Genomic DNA, 24,261 nt, shown 5'->3' with positions numbered 1-24,261 from the left:
TTCCTATAGAGGGTATGGATGTGTCGTCACTTTACCACGTGAACACCACGTGAGCATGCCGGAGCAGGCCCCCGTGGGTGGCAAAAAACTCAGCAAAATGACTGCTTACAATATCAGGAAACGCAATTCCGCGCAACATGTCAGTGTCCAGTAACACCTGATTGCTTTGTAAGTTGTAGTGAAGCCGAAAGGATCACCGTCGAGTCCAGCTGCTTGTAAGTTCAGCAAATAATTGTGTGTTTTAGTCCCGGTTTCTTTGTTTCACGTATTCTCCTCAGCCATTTTGCTGGGTGTTTTGCCACTCAGGGGAGCGTGTCCCAGGGCGTGTCCCAACATGTTCACGTGGAAAAGTGACGTCAATGCATACCCTCTATTGCCATGATGCGGAAAATGCGGACAGAAGTGTGGAATGCAGGCATAAATCGAAGAAGTAGATAATGATCTAAAGCTACATACAGTTATGTTAACAATTACTTAATAATAAATATCAATATTTTAATATTTAAAATGCATGTAAGACGGATTGATGTTATTTGATGGCAGAATGAGCTGTAAATGCAGTGAATGCATCTTGAGCACACGCAATAAAACTGAGATGAGAATGTCTCAGCTTCTAGATTCACAGAACTTTGAAATTTCTTTTATTATAATGTTTATCACAAAAAAAGCGCTTAGATGGTTGCTTAGCACTGATATCTGTGTGCCCATGAAGAGTTTGCGCAGATTCCTCAGACGGAGTTATTGTTCACAAACATTGAGTCGGCTTTCCTCAGAGCATAATGCTTGCACGCTTGCTTTCCTCAACAAGAACATGTAAAATAATATTAACATCATAATCACATGTGGACTCGAGTGTTTAGCCTATTGTATGTTCTATAAATTAGCTAATATGGACAGTATGCTGTATTGGGGGCTTTTTCATTCGCTCTGCACGAGATCAAATCCGTTCTGTAGCTTGTTCTGTACTTTTTGTCCATTGCTCTCTATTCACTTTTTTGTTACCCACATGTTGCTTTGCTTTATAAATAATTAAAACATGATATAATGCAGGCTATCTTGTCTGTTGATAGGCTATAGACCTACCCTAATTATAACTCGTAGGCTACTTAAATTGCGACACAATTAAAAAAAGTATTCATTTGAAGAAATCATTTCAATAAACAAACATTATTTTTCAAGCTTTTAATTAATTGTTGATAAATATTTAAAAGTTCAATTAAAGTTTAGTAATCAAATTAGAGTCGGAAAAAACAGACTTAAAGGAGAAAATAAAATGGATTTTGTATAGGCAAAATATTTTATGTATGGAAATGCTCATCGCGTCACTTCTTCTAGCTGCTAAAACGATCCAGTCAGGGTTGGCGCATCAGCAAATGTAGAAATATTAATGATCATAACACATATGCATGTTTTAGCTACAAATATTGGATATGAACAGTTTGATTAATAGCCTACATTCTTTAGTAGCCTACATTCCTTAGTCTTTAAAATGTATTACATAGGCCCTACGCAATGTTTTTTGGGCCGCCTTCTGGGCCATTCTTAGTTTTAGACTAGTCGACTACACGGTTACAAAACTTTCGTTTAACGACTGTCAAATTAGTCGTAGCGCACATCCCTACTATTGACTGTGTACAGGTCGGCCAGTCTGGTTCCTTCCGTTAAAGTTCACAATTTCAACAACAGTCACAGTCCCAGGGAGTTACTGACCTTACACATTCAAATTAAATCGGATTTTCTCCAGTCATTGTCAAAAAAAAAAGAAGCTATCAAAACATGCTCGCTAGCATTAGTAACGCGGCCAGGGGAATCTTTCTGCCTCCAACTGTGCTCCGCCCACAAAAACGCGTCACAATGTTTACTATAAAAATGTATTGCTGAGTGCTGAGATTGTCATGTTTATTGTGACAGATTTGTCATGATTACCATGGTTATTTGGCATAATGCTGTTTTTAATGGGTCGTTGTGATCATGGTCTTCTATATCACCTCACTGAGATGTGAATTTTGCATATACACCTTTCTGTCACCTGTCCTTTGATGTCTGTGCTGTTGCTTCTCAGTGATCATGTCTAATGAGGCCGTGGAGAAACGGAGGTTGCAGATCAGAAGGAAGAGGGTGCAGGAAGAACCTGTCATGCTCACCCCTCAACAAGAAGCAATCATTCAGGAACTGCTCTCTGCGCATCAAAAGACCTTTGACATGACCTGTGCCCACTTCACACAGTTCCGGGTCAGACATTTAACATGTTTTGTCTGTTTGTGGAAACATGCTGTGCCACCTAAAGAGGTGGTTTGGTGTGTAGGGCTATTGCCTCACAACAGAAAGCTTCCTGGGATGAATCACTGCTAAGCCAGGAGGCCTGTATGTGTGAACTTTGCATGTACTTCATGTTTGCATGCTCTCGCTATGTCGGTGTGGGGTTCATATATGGTTTTCTCCATTAGTCCAAATGCATAATGGTTATGTGAAATGTAATTGCTAAAAGTGCCATTAGGTGTACTGTGTGTACAGGTTTTTATACACTGCAGGGATGTTTATACCAGCCACAGCTTTTAAAATGAGCAGTGAAATTGTTACATAAATGCTGGGTTATTTTCAACCCTGCGTTGGCTCAAAAAGGGACAAACCCATTGGATTATACAGTATTTGACCTAACAATGGATTTAAACAACCCAGCATAGGTTCATTTACAACCCATTGACTGGGTTCGTGCCATCATGTGTATGAGTGTATGAAGAACTTTTTTTTGATTCAAAAATTCTTTAATAATTCCCTAACCCTCACGTCATTGCAAACCTGTATGATTTTCAAGACGAGGAGTGATTGTAAAAATAGTCATAACCATTATAACAATAGCCGGGTTTCCATTACGCTGGTTTTATGCGCATTTTGAAGTTTTGCATCAGAAACTGGCCAATTTTGAAATAAAAAAAGGCAAATTTTGAAATAAAAACGCAAAAACGTTTTTATGCTAACTGTAGGTGGTTTTTCATTTTTGCGCAAGACAGTTAAGGCATCATGAAAACGCATTTGCCGAATAAATTCTGACATAGCGAACATTAAACCCATAAGACTAAGCGTATGTTATCGTTGATGGTGTCTTTCTGGTTTTCAGATCTTTTTTATTTACTGTTGGTAACTAGGTCACCAATACCACCATGATCCGCTTGAGGAACTTGATGGAAACGCACAAATTTCGCATTAGTCTTTCCTCCTGTTATTGCGAACTTTAAAAAGATTTGCATCAAGTATGGATGGAAATCCAGCTACTGACTTGTATAGAGTCGGCTTATCAAAAAATAAAGATGTTATAAAACATGTTTTTGAAGATTGATTTTTACCTCAGTTCTTTTATGTCCACAGCCTCTAGATCGAGATTTAAAAGCGATATCTAACGACAATCAAGAGCAAAACAACAGAAAATATTCTGAAGCCATGAGAAAAGCAGAGGCTGACGTTACTGCGCAAAAAGACTTCAGCTTTTTCTCCACCTCGCCACACATTTCCTCCAGATCTCAAGCAGTGGAAACTAAAGACTTGAAGCAACTCGGCAGCAGCATTTTCACCTCTCTGCCACATTTTACAGACCTCACCACATACATGATCAAGAATATCATCAACTTTGGCAAGGCACTCACGATGTTCAGGTGAATTCTGTGACCTTATACAAAAGATATTTGCTGCTCATTAAGGTTTTGTAATTCCTGTTTGGCTCCTGTGTGACTCGTCAGGGCGCTGATTATAGAGGACCAGATCTCGCTGCTGAAAGGTGCAACCTTTGAGATCATTCTGATTCACTTTAACATGTTCTTCAATGAGGAGACCAGCATTTGGGAGTGTGGACCTCTGCAATACTGCATGGATGATGCCTTTCGAGGTGAGGCTCTTTACAGGTCTCCATGGACCTCAGCCTAAGGTACTGATAACAAATCAAAGGTTTTTAATTGGTCGATAAGGTAGGACCTGAAATAAAATATTAGGCGTTTTTAGATGTGATTATCCCCCATTATCCGACCCATTTAAAGCCCCAATATGGAATATTTGGACTGCTAGATGGTGCACTTTCGAAACAACAAAAGGCGAATCTAAATGACGTTATGTAGGAGATTGGAATTATGGTCGTTTTCACCATCCAGAGGCGTATGGAGATCGCCCATCATGTTCACGGATGAGGTAATGAATTAATTTTATTTTATCTCATCGTAATGAATTAGCTTGCAAGAAATGTGAAATGTAATGCTACGTTAGCCCGCGACTGATATGGGACTTTGTTAATTGATTTGGTAGCGTAATGCTACACAGTTTTACATGTTTAAAACAGTCATACAGTCGTCGTTTAAAGAGTAAATTTGAATGAACCCACAGTATTTACAAGTAACGTTAAAGGCTACATATGTTTTATGCGACATATACTGTATTTCATAGGGTAACTGCATTCATAACTATTCAATTAATCTGTGCATGAGTATTTCGTGTACAATAAAAAAAAATTGCTAACCTGTCTATTAAAACACATGCGAGAGTGGAGTCTCTGTAGAGTCCAAGTTGGTCGCGAAGCTCTCTCCATTTAGAAAACGCCACTCCGATATTAATCCTTGTTTTATTTCTTCGTTTGTCCTTAAGCCTGCTTGCCTCATTTGGCCTACGTTTATGCTTTTTTGGGTTTCCTTTACTCGCCAAAGAGTAATCTTGATCCATAATAACAGAACAACAGATGCTGCGTCCCAGATGCTGTTTAACCACTTCTGCATTTGCGTGTTGCCGTAGTTTCTACAACTGGAAACTGAGGGTAGTGCGGAGCAGCGGATATTAAGTCAATGATATGCGACAAATTCAAGGGAGACAAGGGACGGGCCATTATTTTAAATAGGAATTAATCTGGATTTGCACATTCTTTGGAACATTTGGAATAATGTAATTACACAACTGCATGAAATATATCACACTGTGCAAGTGATTTTTGGATATTTCATAACAAAATGATTCCATATTGTGGCTTTAATAGGCCATTTTTATACAAAGTTTCAGGATTCTAAAATAAAAAAAAACATTGTTTTCTTAGGTCTCAGGAGGATACTGTTTAAAACACAACTAATTAACACATGCCGTCATAAAAATGTAGAATGTGATTAATATTTTTAGTAAGATATTGAACCTATTAAATAGATTTAATGTAAATAGCTACGTATGATAACTTGCCATGTAGTTTGCTACCAGAACTTCTGATTATCCAAGTAACAGGTTAAATAGAAATACATTTAATATAAAATCTGAGGTAAGTTACCCTGTTATAACTCAGCTTTAAGGTTGTAACATTATTATGTTTTTTTGTGTGGGGGGGTCTGTTTTATTCCATTGAGAGCAAACAAACCATTTGTTGCTTAGTGATGGTTGTGTTGAAAAATAAGCATGTGCTGCGCAGTTTAGCCATATTTAATATTCATATTGAATCATGAGTTAAAGTCCCCGTGAACCGGAAGCTGCGGTCGTTTTTATTTCCGTATTTTGACGCATTTCCGAGTGAAATGGAATTTCTAATGAGAAAAAATTGTGGGCGTGGCTTTCGTATTTCTCTGCGATTTGATGTATAAAACAGCCGTTGCATTTTGAAATGGAACTGGCAGCAGACTGACAGTTGAAGGGGAGGAGTTAATGGAGGCACCGCCCAAGCCGTCTAACATACATCATTTGGGATGGCTAGTCATTACAGGAAGGAAGTGCATTTTCAGATTTTAACTAAAGATTATGAGGGCACACGAATTTTAAAAAGAGAATGATCCACATTGATAAACTATTTACAATAAACGCTGCAATATTTCACACAAAAAAATTGGCATTGTAATTTTTTATTTCACTGGGACTTTAAGTAACTTGTGCGCTAAATCTGCACCAATTACATACACTTTTCCAGCAATTTGAGTGAACGTAATTTGTGAAACATAACCTGGCAAATTGTCTAGCGATTTGACATCTTTACCTTCTACATTTTTACACACATTTGATGGATGGGTGTTAATTTCAAACGCGGTAAAAGGCTTGCATCCTAGGCTAAATATAGCTGAGAAAAATCAGGTAGCCATGGCAAAGCAAGTCAATAAAGAAAACAAAAGTGCTTTGCTGAAACACAATGATAAAGTCTCCAGCCCCCCACCACTGACATAACACTCCAGCTAGCAGGGAAAAAGAACACCTGCACAGCACTAGAAAGGTGTTAGGAGGACATCAGGGCAAATGCTCGAAATAATTATGGAGATGGAGGACACCTGTCAGTTCGGCTGACCAAAAAACAGGTTTTCCAGGAAGCCATTTACTCGGTTCGTAATACATGTGCTGTACATTAGTGTATATGTCATATATATCTGATCAAAATAGGCTGTGATACTTATTTTCTTTATTGTCCATGTAACCTCTCTTACATTTGTGTAAACTTGAAGTAACCTAATCTATTCAGTACTGTAGGTTGATTTCATTCTAAAACTACTGTGAGACCTGTGTTGTTTCATTCTTTGGGGAAACAAGTAGTATTTTTGAAATTCCATTTCAAGCCACATAATACACATTTTATCTTTAAGATTTTAAATGTAAGATTCTAGGTGAGGTGTCGGAGATGAGGAAGTGTTCAGGTTGATGTGAGTGCTGTAGAAATGCAGTGAAACTGGTTGAGCTGACAGCAGTGTATGAGTCCAGCAAAACTCCTTACGTTGCCTTCATGTCACCCCTTTCTCATTTTTATTTCATTTGGATTATTCAATGTTTATTGCAAAATGTTTTTAATTTTTAAATATGTATTTATGCATGTCAGAGAAGAAAAATAGCAAACCCCATACAGGGGTAGAATTTAAAAACAGGAAAAATGTCCTGAGGTTGACAGCCAGCATTATCTAAAGGTTAAGCACCTCCTTTCTCTGACGTTGTGTTGGAAAAATGTCATTTGTCAGAGTTTTTAAATTACTTGTGGAAGAGTGTCAGGGATTTCGAGACAGAGAACCCAGACGCAGGCAGCAGGAAGGGATAACAAAAATACTTTTATTAATAAAACATAAAAACCCACAAGGGGGCAAAACAGGAAATAATAATACCAACAGAAAACTTCCCATGAGGGGGTAAAACAAGGAAGACCGGCTGACAAAATAATATAATCCAAAAGACACGACTGGGCAAAACAGGAACACGAAATATCACAAGGGAGCAACAAGACATGAATACTACGTAACGAACTGGCACGGGACAATAATCAAGAGGGACTTAAATGGGGAAACTAACGAAGGAAAATTACATAGGGCAGGTGACGGGAATTAAACACTAAGGGCGAGATTACGGGAAACAAGGGGCGGGGCTAAGAGACGCGACCAGAGGACACGTGGCGCAAAGTCACAACAAAGGCCACGTGTCTCCACACATAACACAACAAGCACAAAAGACATGGTACTGTCACGACTCTGTCCACAGAACTAGAAAACTCATGACAAGAAGGACAGAATCATGACAAAAGAGGCCAAGTCAATGTGCTTTTCATATGACTGTGTTTCTTAGCAGCATTTCAACTTGAGAAACGCATTTAGGTGTGCGGCAGCAGGGCTCATTGTGATCATTGTGCTCAAGCTCCCTTGCAACTGTTGTTTTACTCTTTTTATTTTCTGATTTGAAAGGCTTTTAAATTTCCACGCTAGCATAAATGTGTGACATTTAATTAAATATTGTCTATCTACCACTGGTTATTATTGTCACTTCTGTGCATTATAAGCATCTTAAAATAAACTTTCAGTGTCATATCCTTGACAAACCATTTTAATGATGATGTCATTTGCAACAGATGATGTTTTTTTAATGAGGCCTTCAATTTCAATCAGGCAGACATAATTTTTGTTTTTTTATCTCATAAATGCGATCTCTTTGTGATTTTTTTTTCAGTAATCTCATGTAGACTTTCAGAAAGGACGTAGACAATGTTTTAAGCTGAGCTTTCCGCTTCAGGGCCAAATATACGTATACTGCTTATATACTGTCTATACTATGATAGTATGTAATATAGTCTTGTTTCTTTATGGTTGTATATTAATAATGTATACTTAGGAATTCCAATTAGTCCCCTGAGCTATAAGAGCAACAAAGAGCATGAATAATAATTGATCATATTATTATTATTATTAATTAATATCAATAATAATAGAAAGGATAAAGGATTTGCTTATAAAAAAATCTAATCAGTCCTGGATAATTTCTTCTGTGTAGGTACTTGAATTTCAATTATTTTTAACATGCACTTGAGTATGTGCTTCTGCTTGCTTGTAAATGCAGAGAAATAAAGTACAATTTGTCCCTTTTGAATAAAAAAATCAAACAAATTGAATAAAGGCAATTTGGCCTCTTTCTTAAACCTGATCCTTGTCTGTTTTTTTTCTTTCTGTAAATGATTCCACTTGCCACCGAACAGCTGGTTTTCAGCATCATCTGCTGGATCCCATTATGAATTTCCATTGCATACTGCGCAAGCTGCACTTGCATGAGGAGGAATATGTTCTGATGCAGGCCATCTCACTCTTCTCACCAGGTGCTTTGAACTCAACATACATATTAACAGACTTATTATTTCCCAATTCTCTAAAAAAAAAAAGTGTCTTGGTTCTTTTTTGCTTTTATTTATGTGCTTTTATTTAAAACTCCTTAGTGTTTAGTCTATATCACAGAATAAACAATGATTCATTCTGCTACCTGCTGTTTTGTATTATTTTGTGTATACTTGCTGTTTTAAATAGATCGCCCTGGCGTGACACATCACAAATTGATCGACCGTAACCAGGAAACACTTGCTCTCACCCTGAAGACCTACATTGAGGCCAAGAGGACAGAACCGGAGAAACAGTAAGATCATAATTATCCTCACTTGCTTTCTGTCAAGAAACCGTAATCTCTTTATTATTCGTGAACAAAGGTATTTGCATTTACTAACTTTCAATTTCAACCTTCTGCTTGGCTAGTCTGCTGTACCCAAAGATCATAGGGTGCCTGACTGAAATGAGAACTATGAATGAGGAGTACACAAAACAAGTGCTCAAAATCCAGGACATTCAGCCAGACGTGTCTCCATTGTTGCTGGAAATCATAAGCAAGGCCAGCTAAGTCTTTACAAAGGAGATCCTGCTCCGAAAATGTGCATGTCGTTGCTGGATTGACCTTCATTCAAGAACATGGAAGGTATTTGAAAGGAGCCATGAACGACAGTCAAGACTAGCAAGGACAAGGATTATGTGCCTAATATTACTGAACTACTGAACAGCAGCATACTGTATATTGTACAGTTATTACTGGTTGTGAAATTGTAATTTTGTACGTCTCGCTGAATGCAGTTCTGTTGCAATTGAATATGACAAGCAAACATTTTTCTGAATTCTATTTTTGTGGTTCATAACCAGATGAAGAATGGCACATGTGATTCTTTACAGAACATTTATTAAGCCTAAAAATTTGGGATTTACAAATGTACTTTAATTTTTGTTCCTAGGTTTAGGTAATATACCAGCACTTGATCAAAACCCAGGGATAAACCTTGAAGGGTATTCACTAGATATTCTATTATAGACAGCTACTATGGCAGCAAAAGATCATTGCCAAAATATAATTATAAAACCACATTGTGATGCATATAGTCATTTGTGTTCATGGTTTATATTGATGTTTTAAGAAATCTGTTATTTATTATATTTTTAAAAACAAAATAGTGAAAGTAAATCTTTTGGCCCTTGTGTTCAGAGAAGATCATGTGTCCATTTGTGACCATATTTCACCCCAAAATCGTATGACTTTTTTATTACAAGAAGTAATGAGAACTTTTGAGAAATGTGCTTGTGATAATTTTACCACAATGCAACTCTGATTTGCCCTAAAAAGGTCTTTTTTGTTTGTTTTGTTATAAATTGAAAGTGACCGATTTGTGAGACACCATGATGTATGTCTAAGTTGTATTATTGTTTTAGCTATAGTACTTTCATGTCTGTTGTGATTTTCTTGCGTTAGAAAAAAACCCACTGTGTTTTGTGTCATGTATGAATGTATACCATTTTTAAAAAATCCATGACATTTTTAAAAGAGACCATGTGGGGTCATCGTATCGATACATGTAAAATAATGTCAGTGGTGACAGACATTGCATTCCGATTGCAAAAAGTATATTTTACCAGAACTGCATCTGAGGTTATTGAGGCCTTTTCTGTCTGGATCTTGTTATTCTAATTTAAAGTGAGAGTTCACCCAAAAAGGAAAATTCTGTTATCATTTACTCACCCTCTAGTCAATTTAAACCTGTATGACTTTCTTCTGCAAAACAAAAAAGATAAGTTTGTAGAATGTTGGTAACCGAACAGCAGCGGTACCCATTCACTTCTATTGTATGGACACAAATCCAATGCAAGCCAATGGACATTGCTGCTGTTCCATTTCCAACATGCAGAAAAAAAGAAAGTCAGGTTTGAAATGACAAGAGAGTGAGTAAATGATAACGGATTTTCATTTTTGAGTGACCTATCCCTAAAAATGACAGTCAGTGTAAACATTTAGTAGTGTTAAATAATAATGCAACCTAACAATCTAGAAAAAGTGTAGCATTCTGAACTGACAGGGTGTGAAGTTGCTTTTTTTAAATATTTGCTTTAAATAAAAGCAATCGGAGCATATAGACACCAGGTATCAACGTGCAGCACAAAGTGTTTACAATTTTTTTTTTTTACGACAGCGCCTGTGTAGATTTAGCGCATTGGTTATCCCTGATATGCAAACTGATGGGTTTGTATTACAAATGGAAGAATCACATAACACGTAACACTCAGGTTTGTAACTTTTACATTTAAAGTGCCCCTCTCAGGAAAATAAATTGTAACGTTGTGTAAAATGTGCTGGATGTTTAATGTTTATTTGTGTTCATTTTGCATCAACTTAATGTCACTTAAATATCAGAAAATGAAATATTTTGGGACAAGATGGATTGACACAAATAAAGACACGTGGCAAAGGCAGAGTCATTTCCAAGCTATCCTACTCTTTATTTAATGCAAATTACAGTACCAGGTAACTAGTCTCTGAATCCAAGTCACACCAAGGACCAAAACGGACATATTTACAAGGAGAGGAGACATATAGCATACCTTCACAGAAAAAGAATATATTTCAAATAAAATAAAAATTTCAGTCACAAACAGAGGCATTCAAGTAATATTAATGTTATACAGGTTGTTTTTTGTGTCTTTTTAAGCTTTAACCCAAGACAACTTTCCCCCAATACATGTATGTAATGCAACGTCTGTATTCAGCCCACAGTCCTCAAAACATTTTTTTTTTGCCTTTGTTATTTTTTTCTTTTGGTAATTGTTTTGAACCTTTGTGTCTTTACATTTTTTACTCTAGTCACGAGAGGTGGTCACACCATTCGTGGGAATCAACACATCTATGAATGCATATCTTACAAGCAAGCTTTACATTGAGGGTGCAGGGATGAGGAACCGGCAGGTGCTACGTGACATCTCTACTGAGTACTGCGAGCTGGCCAACATACTCCTCACATTAAGAATTATTATTAGTATTATTATTGCCCCTGGGGTTGTCGCAGTTACATCACAACACGCTCAAAGGTGGTTCACTTTGGTAGTGGAACGAGTGTAAGAACATACAGTGTGATTGGCACCACAGGAACATGAGACCTGTACTTCCTCCCCACAAATACATATTTGTGCCAATACTTCAACATGTTACATTGCCACTTAAAAACAAAACATCTACAAAGATGCTATCAACGCAGAGTGGTATGTCTACAAATGAACAGGCGAGACTGCAGATAGACTTGACCAATCAACAGTGCTTGCAGAGGAAGGGGTGTGACCTGCCATGTGTGTCATGAGGAAGGGGTGTGGTCTGAGACAGGAAGCGTATGGAAGCAAAGGCACTCCAAACTATGGATACACTATACATTACTAGGTATAATTACAATAATATAGCTGGCACCTACTGTACAAATAAGATTGAACTATATGGCTGGAGAAAGCTCCTTGTCTACAGTATCCGACAAACAGGTCATTTTTGCCCTGATCTTTTAAATGTGTTTTATTCTCTATTTTATTGTTTTTTTTTCATTGAACCCCTCGTCTTTGTTTTCACGCATTAACAGTTCTCAGGTCAGCATATGTACATAGCAGAACACACGCTTACACATTCACACACACGCTCACAAAACTATACAAAACAAAACTACAAGCCAGAATTTGGTGAGGAGCAACTGTGCTGCACTGTGTGTGTATATATATACACTCACCTAAAGGATTATTAGGAACACCATACTAATACGGTGTTTGACCCCCTTTCGCCTTCAGAACTGCCTTAATTCTACGTGGCATTGATTCAACAAGGTGCTGAAAGCATTCTTTAGAAATGTTGGCCCATATTGATAGGATAGCATCTTGCAGTTGATGGAGATTTGTGGGATGCACATCCAGGGCACGAAGCTCCCGTTCCACCACATCCCAAAGATGTTCTATCGGGTTGAGATCTGGTGACTGTGGGGGCCATTCTAGTACAGTGAACTCATTGTCATGTTCAAGAAACCAATTTGAAATGATTCGAGCTTTGTGACATGGTGCATTATCCTGCTGGAAGTAGCCATTAGAGGATGGGTACATGGTGGTCATAAAGGGATGGACATGGTCAGAAACAATGCTCAGGTAGGCCGTGGCATTTAAACGATGCCCAATTGGCACTAAGGGGCCTAAAGTGTGCCAAGAAAACATCCCCCACACCATTACACCACCACCACCAGCCTGCACAGTGGTAACAAGGCATGATGGATCCATGTTCTCATTCTGTTTACGCCAAATTCTGACTCTACCATTTGAATGTCTCAACAGAAATCGAGACTCATCAGACCAGGCAACATTTTTCCAGTCTTCAACTGTCCAATTTTGGTGAGCTCGTGCAAATTGTAGCCTCTTTTTCCTATTTGTAGTGGAGATGAGTGGTACCCGGTGGGGTCTTCTGCTGTTGTAGCCCATCTGCCTCAAGGTTGTGCGTGTTGTGGCTTCACAAATGCTTTGCTGCATACCTCGGTTGTAACGAGTGGTTATTTCAGTCAAAGTTGCTCTTCTATCAGCTTGAATCAGTCGGCCCATTCTCCTCTGACCTCTAGCATCAACAAGGCATTTTCGCCCACAGGACTGCCGCATACTGGATGTTTTTCCCTTTTCACACCATTCTTTGTAAACCCTAGAAATGGTTGTGCGTGAAAATCCCAGTAACTGAGCAGATTGTGAAATACTCAGACCGGCCCGTCTGGCACCAACAACCATGCCACGCTCAAAATTGCTTAAATCACCTTTCTTTCCCATTCTGACATTCAGTTTGGAGTTCAGGAGATTGTCTTGACCAGGACCACACCCCTAAATGCATTGAAGCAACTGCCATGTGATTGGTTGATTAGATAATTGCATTAATGAGAAATTGAACAGGTGTTCCTAATAATCCTTTAGGTGAGTGTATATATACACACACACGCACACACAATTTTTTGTCGTTTTCGTATACTGTTATACTTTGTATTAAGACATTCAAAAACTATGTGAGCAGGTTTAAAATATGCTGAGACGAAATAAAGAACACAAACATGATGGACAAATACCCAAGTAGTAGTAAAACAAAACAGCCGCTTCAGTTTAACAATGCAAATGAAGCACAGGTTTTACAAAAAATAGGTCTGTGAGTCTAACCAACACAAGAAATTGAAACAATCCTAGCACAAATCAGTATTATGGCATTTGCAAAATGTCTTTAAAAACTCACTGTGTCAATACGAATGAAAAGTGAATCTGAATATTATGACACTGACGCACAACCAACAATAAATAACAAGAGGAGAGGGAATCGGAGAAGAAAGGTATCTGTATTTCTATTGGGATAACAACAGAAAATAGCAAAAAGTTTGCTTAGAAAACTGCTCCAGTAGAGAGTGTCCATGTTCTTAGTCATATACATACTGTATATTATTCGTCAGCAGCAAGAATTGCTGCCGCAATGAGAAAACCTTATGGATTCTGAATCTATGATGCTAGATATATCTATATATAACTATATATTTATATTTATTTTACATAATGCAAAGTAATATATAAACTGTGTATGTATATATCATACAAGAACACAAAGACAGGTTGAACATGTCTCGCCTGTCAATCAAAATGTCTGCCCCACCCAGCCCACAAAGTCCCACCTTTTGGTATAAAACTAAATAAAACAATTGCTTGAGAGCATTAAAAAACCTCTTAAATCTTTCGAAATAGAGTATTCCTCTGTTTATGGAACATGCGGTTTTGTGTAGCATTTACCTTCATACCCCTTGTGTTGTAAGAGTGCCTTGAGTTTAATAGATAGTTAAGATAGCGTTTTGGTGATTTTGTAGCATTATCATTTCCTTTTGTATTCTGCATCCGTTTCATTCTATGCATATACATATATACACATTACATACGTATATATGTATATATATGGTGTGCTCCTAACCAAATTCAAGCCATGCGCTGTAAGAGGCCCAGAACAGAGCAAACAGGATAAGGTAGAACGTGCGGAGAATGTGTGGAGAAAGTCCAGGTGAGAGGGAAACTGGGAACCCAAATAAAGGAAGTGTCTGGATCTGGCTACCGGATTGCTTAGATAACAAGATTGTCCTCTGTGATTGAACAACGTTCCGGCTGGTCACAGACCAGGTTTTAAAGTTGAACCCTTCTCCCCAACAACCACCCCCCACCCCACCCTGACGCCCGTTTCCGTGCTGCTCTCTCGCTCTTTCCACCAATGATACAATGTGAATAAATTTGAACTCTTTCTGAACTTCATAAAAACACATAAATTAAGGTTGGCTCTTGCAGTCTGAATAAGAGTGGTGGTTACATGATTCGAACCCCCGCCCATTAGGCTGGTGAGCAGTGGGGTGGGCGTGACCTTGGAGGGAGGGTCAGGTCTGATTGGCTGGGGCACTCAGGTTGAGCTGTTGGAGGCAGAGGCAGAGGCTGCAGTTGTGGTCTGACCACGATCTCCACTATTGGCATCTGGACGTAGAGAGGAAATTCATGAGTATGCAATCTCTAATCAAGGTTATTATAGTAAATTATTATTAATAAAACTAAAATAATGTAAACATTTCTGTTAATTGAAATCAAATATAATATCAGCCTGAATATTATTGTAAAATGTAAATGAAATGAGAATTAGAAATGCTGGCTCAGCAATACTGTTACTGAAATAAGTAACTGAAATAAGTTGAGGCAACATAATAAAATAAATAAACAGCTAAAAATAACTAAAAACAAAACTTAAAGGGATACTTAACCGAAAAATGAAAGTTTTGTTATCATTTGCTCACCTTCGAGTTGTTCCAAATCTGTATACATTTCTTTGCTCTGATGAACACAAAGAAATATATTTGGAAGAATGCTTATAACCAAACAGATCTTGCCTCCCATAGTAGGAAAATTACTTTATCATTTTTTTGTTCTGTTGAACACAAAAGAAGACATTTTGAATAATGTAGGACAACAAACAGTTCCGGGGCACTTTTGACTACCACTGTATTTTTTCCTACTATGGTAGTCAATGGGGGGTCAAATCTGTCTGGTTATAAGCATTCTTCCAAATATCTTTCTCTGTGTTCATCAGAACAAAGACATTTATACAGATTTGGAACAACTCGAAGGTGAGTAAACGATGACAGAATTTTCATTTTTGGGTGAAGTATCCCTCTAATACTTTGTAAAATATGAATAATAAAAAAATAATTAAATGTATATAGCAATGTAAATATAAATAATAAAATGACAAAAGCACATATAAAAATAGCATAAACATGTACACTAAAATAATTATGAAAAGGAAAAACAAAAATAAGTGAATTCAAAATATGAATGAAACCATAATAAAACAGAAAACAAAACTAGAACGAGTTATTATAGTTTATTTATAAAACTACAATGCAAAACCCTCATGCAGGGGTTCTCAACTGGTGAGTCACAGACAGCAGGCAATCATTTTAAATTTGGTATAATGATAAAATATCAACGTTTGATTTTAAGGACATTTTTGTTGACACATTGTACAAAATAGTATTTTTAGTACAATGTAAAATCTGGGTCGTGAAGCTAAACCAGTTGAGAAGCACTGATCCAATACTCTTCAGCAGTACACATCACACTGAAATGCTAATACAAGAGCATTTCATCACAGTCAGTTATATACAAGAAACTATGTGACAAGAAAATAGTTTAAAAATGGAAAAAAACAAAGAATAACCTGAAGTGGCAGAGGCATTGGTTGGAGTAGAGGCTCCTGCCTGGTTTCGTACATGAGCAGGAATTAAAATGGAGGCGAGGGATGGGTTACTGGACAACTCTGAAATTCAAAGACAAACAGAGAAATGGTTTTGTTTATCATCAGATAACTGATTATTCTCAACTGGCGTCTGACGATACGAAATAACGTCTAACCTTGAGTTGTGAAGTTGAACAGGGATGGTTTCTCACGCCCATTAGGAAGTTTGACATTTGGATCCCGCAGTTCATCAAAGAAGGAATGAGCGCAGGCCTCCAGCGGAGTCAGGCGGGCAGTGGGTGTGTACTCTAACAGCCTGGAGCACAAAGCGATGGCTTCAGGAGGCGTTCGTGGCCGGAACACCTACAAATCGATGATCAGATGACACAGTCAGCCACAACCTATATGCGTAATATTACAAACAAATAACGCCCTTTAGGCTGTTGCTCATTTAAAAAAAAAAGCTTTATTCTTAAATCAGTATCGGTAAACTAATAAGTGATGCAGGTTTTCAAAAATGTACAGTATATATCACAAATTGTTTCGAATTCAAAAGGGTTTTCTAAAAATGGGATAGTCAAATGAGTTCAATATTTTATAAAGGTATCTCATTTATATTTCACAGAATTCACAATAGATTCATTCAATTTCGAGGTAAGTTATGATGTTACACACCCAAAGAGCTCAGTCATGTGCCATACACAATGACCACCAGGGGGAATCAGAGAGACACAGTTATTAGGCTGTGGACTATTACATTATCTTGTTTCAGTAAAATGCATTCCAAATCATTTCCTTTTGTATTCTGCATCTGTTTCATTCTATGCATATACATATATACACATTACATACTCTATTCCAGGTCCAAAAAATGTTTCAAGGTTTTTTTTACACTACATAAAATGACAGTTACTTTGTCTATTCTGTGTTAATTTGATCAAACTGACTTCCCATGGTAAAGAACAATACTATGAACTGCATTGATAACACAATCAATTTGATGTACATGGTAAATTTAGTAGCATAATCAGGCATCTAGACAACACACCACGATTACATATTAAACAACAACTGGGTGTAATGAAGTTGATGTTTAAAAAAGACTATGACTATGTACACTATGTCTGGTGAGGTCATTCGATTCAAATGGACATGAGGATGTGACATCACTAGCTGATGGTGGCTCTGTTCCAAAACCTAGTGAGTTTCTCTCTCTCTACAGCCTACATAGCGGCCAATCCATGTGTCATAAAAAGCGCTCCCCACATGACACTCATCTTACAGTTTATTCTAACAGGGACTGAAGTTACACAGTATGCTAAGTGAATGAGTAATATTAAGCATATACACAACACAAAACAGTTCAATTTAACAGTTTTTTCCTTTTCCCTCCTCTATTTTTGCTTATCTGTGTGCAATGCATTCTGGTATTTTCTGGATCGTTAGAGGTCTGCAACCCGAGCCTGATGGGGCCCGAAAAACTCGCGGGTTTCGGGTCGGGTTAATGTTTAATGAATAGCCTCGGGTTCAGGTTTGTAACTAAAAAAATATATAGGCTATATACAAAGTGTGCGTGCCGTGGCGTGTACTTGCGTGTTTGCTGCATTGTGACCACAAAAAACACGAGAGAAACACACACACAAAACTGTTTTTCGCATAAACTGTTCTGCGCATGTGCTCCCGCTCTTGTCCTCATTGTCACAACACAGCAGGTGAAGGAAAGATGAGTGCGATAAAGCAAAATATTAGCGAGGGAAAACTTATTACAGTTCCAAATGATGCAGGGAAAGCTGCACTCTGGAAGAATTCTGATCTTGTCATTACTGTCAAGACTGGCCCGTAGTATCCTCAGCATTCCTGCAAGTAGCAGAAGCAGCGAGAGGAACTTCAGTGTTAGCTGGGCTAACGTAACTTTTAATCAGAGGAGGACGGCACTCAAACCATCAACAGCAAAGTTTCGTTATTGGTAAGTCTGTGCTATTTCTTATTTTTTCTTGTGTGTTCACTGCTGAGGGGGCCGCCGTGCCTTGATGAAACTGTGCTTGCTTACATGTAGCTATTTGTTTAATTATCATCGCAAGCAATCATAAAATGCAGCATATTTCAACAAAGCTGGTTGTTAAACGTACTTCGGGTTGGGGTCAGGCTTAAAATGTAACTGTAATGGTCGGGCTGGGTTAAACAATCTCGGGTACGGGCCGGGTTCGGGCTTTCGTTTAAAGCCCGTGCAGACCTCTAAACTGCAGCAGCATATGATGCCTTAAAATCCTGCCTGAATGAATCCTCAGCACACATTATACTAACAGAATTTTCCCTTCTTTATCAATGGAACAGGTAAGAGCAAGAAAGTGAAAGAATAAGGGTAACATGAACACTAGACAGGGCTTGACATTAAGCATTGTCATGTGGTTGTCCTTCGGACAAGTAAATTTGTCATTCACTTGTCCGAGTACAAAAATTACTTGTCCAAAGATGATATTTCATTTGAATTATAATATAATATAATCAATATAATTGTTTCGGATTTAGATTGGTCAAGTTTGCTTCTAAGCATTTTAACTAGTGTCCGCTTTGGCCACCTGAATTTGGTTATAGGCCTACTCTCCGTGACTGCTGTAAAACAAAGGCAAGCAGTAATTTTTATTAGTGTTAAGGCTGTAAATTAACTGTTTTTGCACATAGCACTGGTGCTAGAGAGGTTTAAAGTTTGGTAGCACAGGCAGAAATGTGCAAGTGTAGATCATTATGAATAGGCAGATAACTGAAAAAAGACATTAATGTTACATACAGATGGATAAATTGGGGCCATATCATTTTTAGATTACCTAAATTTGTTTTAATATTTCTAAGTTCTGTGTTTTTCCTTTTCAACTATACAATAGTGGTATATTTGTCCACATAAATTTGTAGTAAACTGCAGTAAAATTCTTACTATATTGTTTTTGAACTTTACTATAGTATACAGTGTTTATCAATTTACTACAAGGGCACTTCAATTTTTTGTCTGAGTGTTCAATTTAACGGGACTTTTATTTTGACGGATCTTTGGGAAGACGCTTGTTTGCAGATAGCTTCACGCAAACAGTAAAACGATCGTAAAATAAACTCTCAGAGCAACTCTGGAGATGAAGTTCATGTGTACATATCCTCATACAGTGCAGACGCAGATAAATCCTCGACCATCACTCGTGTTGTATGTTAAACTGTGCACATAATTCACTCAGACACGCAGAACAGCCAGATGACATTTAAATAACAGGATTCCGCGTCCACATGGACTCAGTATGGTGCGCATTGATTATTGTCACACACAAACACGCAGCTCTGAGCTCTGTCTAAGGCACATATTCTTATTATTCTACGTATGTCGCACTGTTTTTTTTTTTCAAGTTACTTGTCCGGTCGGGCAAGTAAAATTCTCTCTCACTTGCCCATACAAAACATTCACTTGTCCCGGACAAGCGTTAATGTCAAGCCCTGCTAGATACGTGAACTCTGCGAGATGTTCACAGATGGGTGATATTGTTGGAATGGGGCCAGGATGATGAGTTGAGGTGAAGGTGGAAGATGGCTGTGCTAGAAGTAATAAAACTGTTGACTTGTACCTGTTTACTCACCTTAGTCCATGGGTGGGCCTTAATCTGCGGGAATTTGAACTCAGTGTAGTTTGGGTTCATTTCCCGAATCTGCTCTCGTGTGGGAGTGCCCAACACCTGTTAGAAGAAAACAAAAAAAAACAAAAAAACAGCTATTCACCATTCAAGTGAATACATCTATGTGACCCTGGATCACAAAGGTAAGTAACTTAAGAACATTTTTAGTAAAAGCCCAAAATTCATTGTATGGGTCAACATTATATTTTTTTCTTTTATGCCAAAAATCATTAGAATATTAAGTAAAGATCATGTTCCATGAAGATATTTCCTACCATACATATATCAAAACTTTATTTTTGTGAGAGGACGGCCTGCTACCGTGCCTCTGATTAACAACTTCAAAGGCAATTTTCTCAATATTTCGATTTTTTTACACCCTCAGATTCCAGAGTTTTAAACTGTTCTATTTACGATATTGTCCTATCCCAACCTTTGGAACTCGATCGTGAATGCACGGAGGAATGCGATTGCAAATTGAAGGGGGAAATGCTCCGTCTGAAGCTGCGAGCGTGAACAGCCGTGCAGACTCATTGTAGGTCCTGGGCAGTGCAATTTTAGGCTGCGCACAAAAGCTTAATATCTACAAAGTAGGCAAACGTCCACTCAGGAAGCAGCAGCAATTACCTCTACATCAGCTTAAGAAACAGGTAGATCATATAAGTATGTTTGTCTTTCAGACTGTAATTTCAGAATAAGTGCAAGTCTCTCTCCCGATGAGTTCAGAGTGCGCGTGAAGGGAGTGCCGTGTAAATAAAGCGCCTTTTCATATATTTCTGAACTTGGATGGCTGTTTAAAGCTGTTGACAGTTATTAAAGATGTAAAGCAAATTTTTGAAAGGCAAATGACACCACACCGCGTCTGTATTATAAACTGCGAATAAACTCTCGCTCGTGTTAAAATCAATGAAACGCTCACCATTCTCGTGATCTGTCAATTTAATCCTTTTGGAATAATGCCCAAAACACTACAATTTTGTAATGGTTTTAATACAAAAAGCTAATGGTTCACAATGGTATTTTAATGGAAACCATTCATTTCTGTGATGGTTTCTTTAGGGTTTCTTTAGTTTTTATCAGCAGGGTTGTTCTTACATTTATAATCTGATCTCTTGAGAAAAATGTCATATACAGGTATTTTTTGCTTCTTTATATATAGTTTATATATAAATATATAAACTATATCTAACATATTTTACACATTATTTTATCTATCCTTAATGTGCAGTATGGGAGGGGCGCCAGTTCTTTAAATGGGTTTACAGGGGGGCGCAACCATGAAAAGGTTGAGAACCACTGTCCTATCCTAATAAACCATACATCAATAGAAAGCTTAATTATTCAGCATTCAGATGATGTAAAATCTCAATTTCGAAAAATTTACCCATAAGACTGGTTTTCTCCAGGGTCACATATACATAAGATACATAGAGTTGCTGCATGTATACATAAGATACATACATAGTTCCCTTTCTGTCGGTCTCTCGACGTTGTGTCGAGCCGACAGATGGGGTTCGTCCCTGAGAACCAATTGCTTCCGACTTCTTAGAAAAGGCCAATGAAAATTGGCAAATGAAATTTGCATGCCGGACTCCGCCCCTGGATATCCGGGTATAAAAGGGAGACGGCGTGCATCATTCATTCACCTTTTGTTCTTCGGAGCCTTCGCTCATGATCAACAGACTTCGCTACAAGTAGCAACTACAAGACTGCCGGCTCTACGACGTGGTGCAGCGGACTGTCCCTTCCTGCGGCGACTTCCCCTGGGCGTCTCGGCGGTTCCAGAAGTGTTTGAGTTTTTTCTCTAAAAGAGCAAATTTCTCCAGCGTGGCATGTCCCGCTGTTCTCGTGGGTGCAACACACGTGCAACACACAAGCCATTCCATTGCTGGTGGTCGATCCGGGACGGTTCCTGCTCCGTCCCAACAGCCCACTTCTAAGAGTTTTTTCTCTCTCTGGGCGTTTATCACAACCGCTCTCACCCTCTACACGACGGTGTTAGGCAACTCGACGTTGCGTCATGGCGAGACCCAATGTCGAGGATAATCAGCAGCCTAAGCACTCTCAATCGACGGTGCGTTGTGCCACATCATCGTCTAGGTATTATCACAGCAGCTCTCACCCTCTACACGACAGTGTTCGGCAACTCGACGTTGCGGCAAGACCCAATGTTGAGGATAATCATCAGCCTAAGCATTCTCATTCGATGGTGCGTTGTGCTACATCATCGCCAGGCAGGTAAAACTGCAGAGCCGATCTTCTCTCCGGGGGCCCCCCCACGGCGAGGGATCCGCACTGCCAGCCATCGAACCACCCCTGGGAGGTCGATGAAGCAGAACGTACCCCTAGCCTCCCTGTCTCGGTCCCTGGGAGCCTGACAAGAGCTTCCCAAACCATCACGGTGACTACGGGATACGGTCCGTCTCGGCTATGTGATCCAACTCCTCAGACGCCCGCCCAAGTTCAGGGGGCACCCTCTCAACCTCAGCAGAGGCAAGGATGCTCCCGTGCTTCGGGCCGAGGTCGCCACCCCTCTGGTGAGGAAGCGATCATGCTCGTCCCTCTAGCCGAGATGTTCAACGGGTTTTACAGCCCGTACTTCATCGTCCCCAAAAAAGCGGGGGTCGCTAGATCTGCGTACCCTGAACAGGCACCTACTCAAGCTGCCGTTCAGGATGCTCACGCAGAAGCGCATCCTGGCATCTATCAGATGTCAAGTTGGATTCATGGCAATCGACCTGAAGGATGCTTACTCTCATGTCTCAATTCTCCCTCGTCATCGCTCGTTTCTACGGTTCGCTTTCGAGGGTCAGGCATATTAGTACAGAGTCCTCCCTTTCGGTCTGTCCCTGTCCCCACGAGTCTTCACGAAGATCGTTGAAGCCGCCCTCACTCCCCTCAGGGAGAGAGGTGTGCGGGTACTAAACTATCTCGACGACTGGCTCATTTGACACACTCGCAAGATCTGTTATGTACACACAGGGACCTAGTGCTGAAATTCAGAGGCTGAAATTCAGAGACTCCTGGGCACATGGCATCCTCGGCGGTGGTGATACCCCTCGGGTTGATGCACATGAGACCGCTCCAACACTGGCTACAGAGTCGAGTTCCCTGGAGAGCATGGCACACGGGCAGCAGGCGGATGGTGATTACGCCTCTCTGTCGACGCACCCTAACCCCTGGTCTTCAATTACCTTTCTACGGATGGGGGTCCCTCTCGGGCAGGTCATGAGGCACGTCGTGGTGACGACAGACACCTCCCTGCAGGGTTAGGGTGCCGTGTGCAACGGACACGCAGTGTCAGGGCGATGGACGCGCCCCCGCCTGCGCAGGCATATCAACTGCCTAGAGTTGTTGGATGTGCTACTTGCACTGAAGGGGCTATAACTTCTCGTACAGGCCAAGCACGTGCTGGTCCGGCGGACAGCGCAACTGCCATAGCGTATATCAACCGCCAAGGTGGCGTTCGCTCACGGCAGCTAACACGACTCGCCCGACGCCTCCTCCTGTGGAGTCCACAGGTGACCAGATCCCTGCGAGCCACACATATCCCAGGCGACCTGAACCAGACAGCCAATGCGCTCTCTCGTCAGTTGACGCATCGCGGTGAGTGGCGACTCCACCCCTGCGCAGTCCAGCTCATTGGGTACAGTTCGGGCGGGCTCAGGTAGACCTGTTCGCCTCCCTGGACAACACCCATTGCCCGCTAGAGGCCCCCCTCGGCACGGATGCTCTAGCGCACAGCTGACCGTGGGACAAGCGGAAGTACGCCTTCCCCCCAGTGAGCCTCATTGGACAGACTCTGTGCAAGGTCAGGGAAGAGGAGCATCAAGTGTATACTGGCCCATACTGGCCCAACCGGACTTGGTTCTCGGAGCTAATGCTCTTGACGACAGCTCCCCCGGCCGATTCCCCTGACGAAGGACCTGCATCCCAGGCCAAACCTCTGGAACCTCTATGTCTGGCCCCTGGACGAGATGAGGAGATCCTGAGTGGCCTACCCCCTGCGGCGGTTAGGACCATCACTCAGCCTAGGGCCCTGGCCACTAGGCGGCTATATGCCTGTAAGTGGTGCCTCTTCTCATCCTAGTGCTCTTCTCGAGAGAAGACCCGCGGAGTTGATCGATTGGGAACGTGCTGTCCTTCCAGAGACTCGAGAGTAATCTCTCCCCTTCCACACTGAATGTGTATGTAGCCGCTATTGCCGCTCATCACGACCCAGTTGCTGGTAAAACTCTAGGACAGCACAACCTGATCAATTGGTTCCTAAGGG

General features: G+C 39.9%; 2 protein-coding genes across 2 annotated transcripts in view; one reads left to right on the top strand and one right to left on the bottom strand.

Annotated features, from left to right (window-relative positions):
- Positions 1–10,898, top strand: part of nr1i2 (nuclear receptor subfamily 1, group I, member 2) — a 35,788-nt gene extending 24,890 nt beyond the window's left edge. Inside the window, exons 4-9 of the mRNA XM_057336687.1 lie at positions 2,063–2,232; positions 3,367–3,650; positions 3,735–3,880; positions 8,438–8,554; positions 8,760–8,865; positions 8,982–10,898. Coding sequence (XP_057192670.1) covers positions 2,063–2,232; positions 3,367–3,650; positions 3,735–3,880; positions 8,438–8,554; positions 8,760–8,865; positions 8,982–9,123 — 965 coding nt within the window. The 3' untranslated portion in view covers positions 9,124–10,898. The remainder of the gene's footprint in view (positions 1–2,062; positions 2,233–3,366; positions 3,651–3,734; positions 3,881–8,437; positions 8,555–8,759; positions 8,866–8,981) is intronic.
- Positions 10,899–11,015: 117 nt separating this feature from the next.
- gsk3ba (glycogen synthase kinase 3 beta, genome duplicate a) overlaps positions 11,016–24,261 on the bottom strand; it is a 94,666-nt gene continuing 81,420 nt past the window's right edge. Inside the window, exons 8-11 of the mRNA XM_057336688.1 lie at positions 19,953–20,048; positions 16,512–16,698; positions 16,318–16,416; positions 11,016–15,080 (exon numbers count right to left, since the gene is read on the bottom strand). Of these exons, the coding sequence (XP_057192671.1) occupies positions 15,010–15,080; positions 16,318–16,416; positions 16,512–16,698; positions 19,953–20,048 (453 nt within the window). The 3' untranslated portion in view covers positions 11,016–15,009. The remainder of the gene's footprint in view (positions 15,081–16,317; positions 16,417–16,511; positions 16,699–19,952; positions 20,049–24,261) is intronic.

Source organism: Triplophysa rosa, linkage group LG6, assembly GCF_024868665.1.
Source record: "Triplophysa rosa linkage group LG6, Trosa_1v2, whole genome shotgun sequence".
Classification (NCBI taxonomy): Eukaryota; Metazoa; Chordata; class Actinopteri; order Cypriniformes; family Nemacheilidae; genus Triplophysa; species Triplophysa rosa.
The sequence above is the reverse complement of the archived record's forward strand: the minus strand, read 5'-3'. Positions and strand labels throughout refer to the sequence as shown.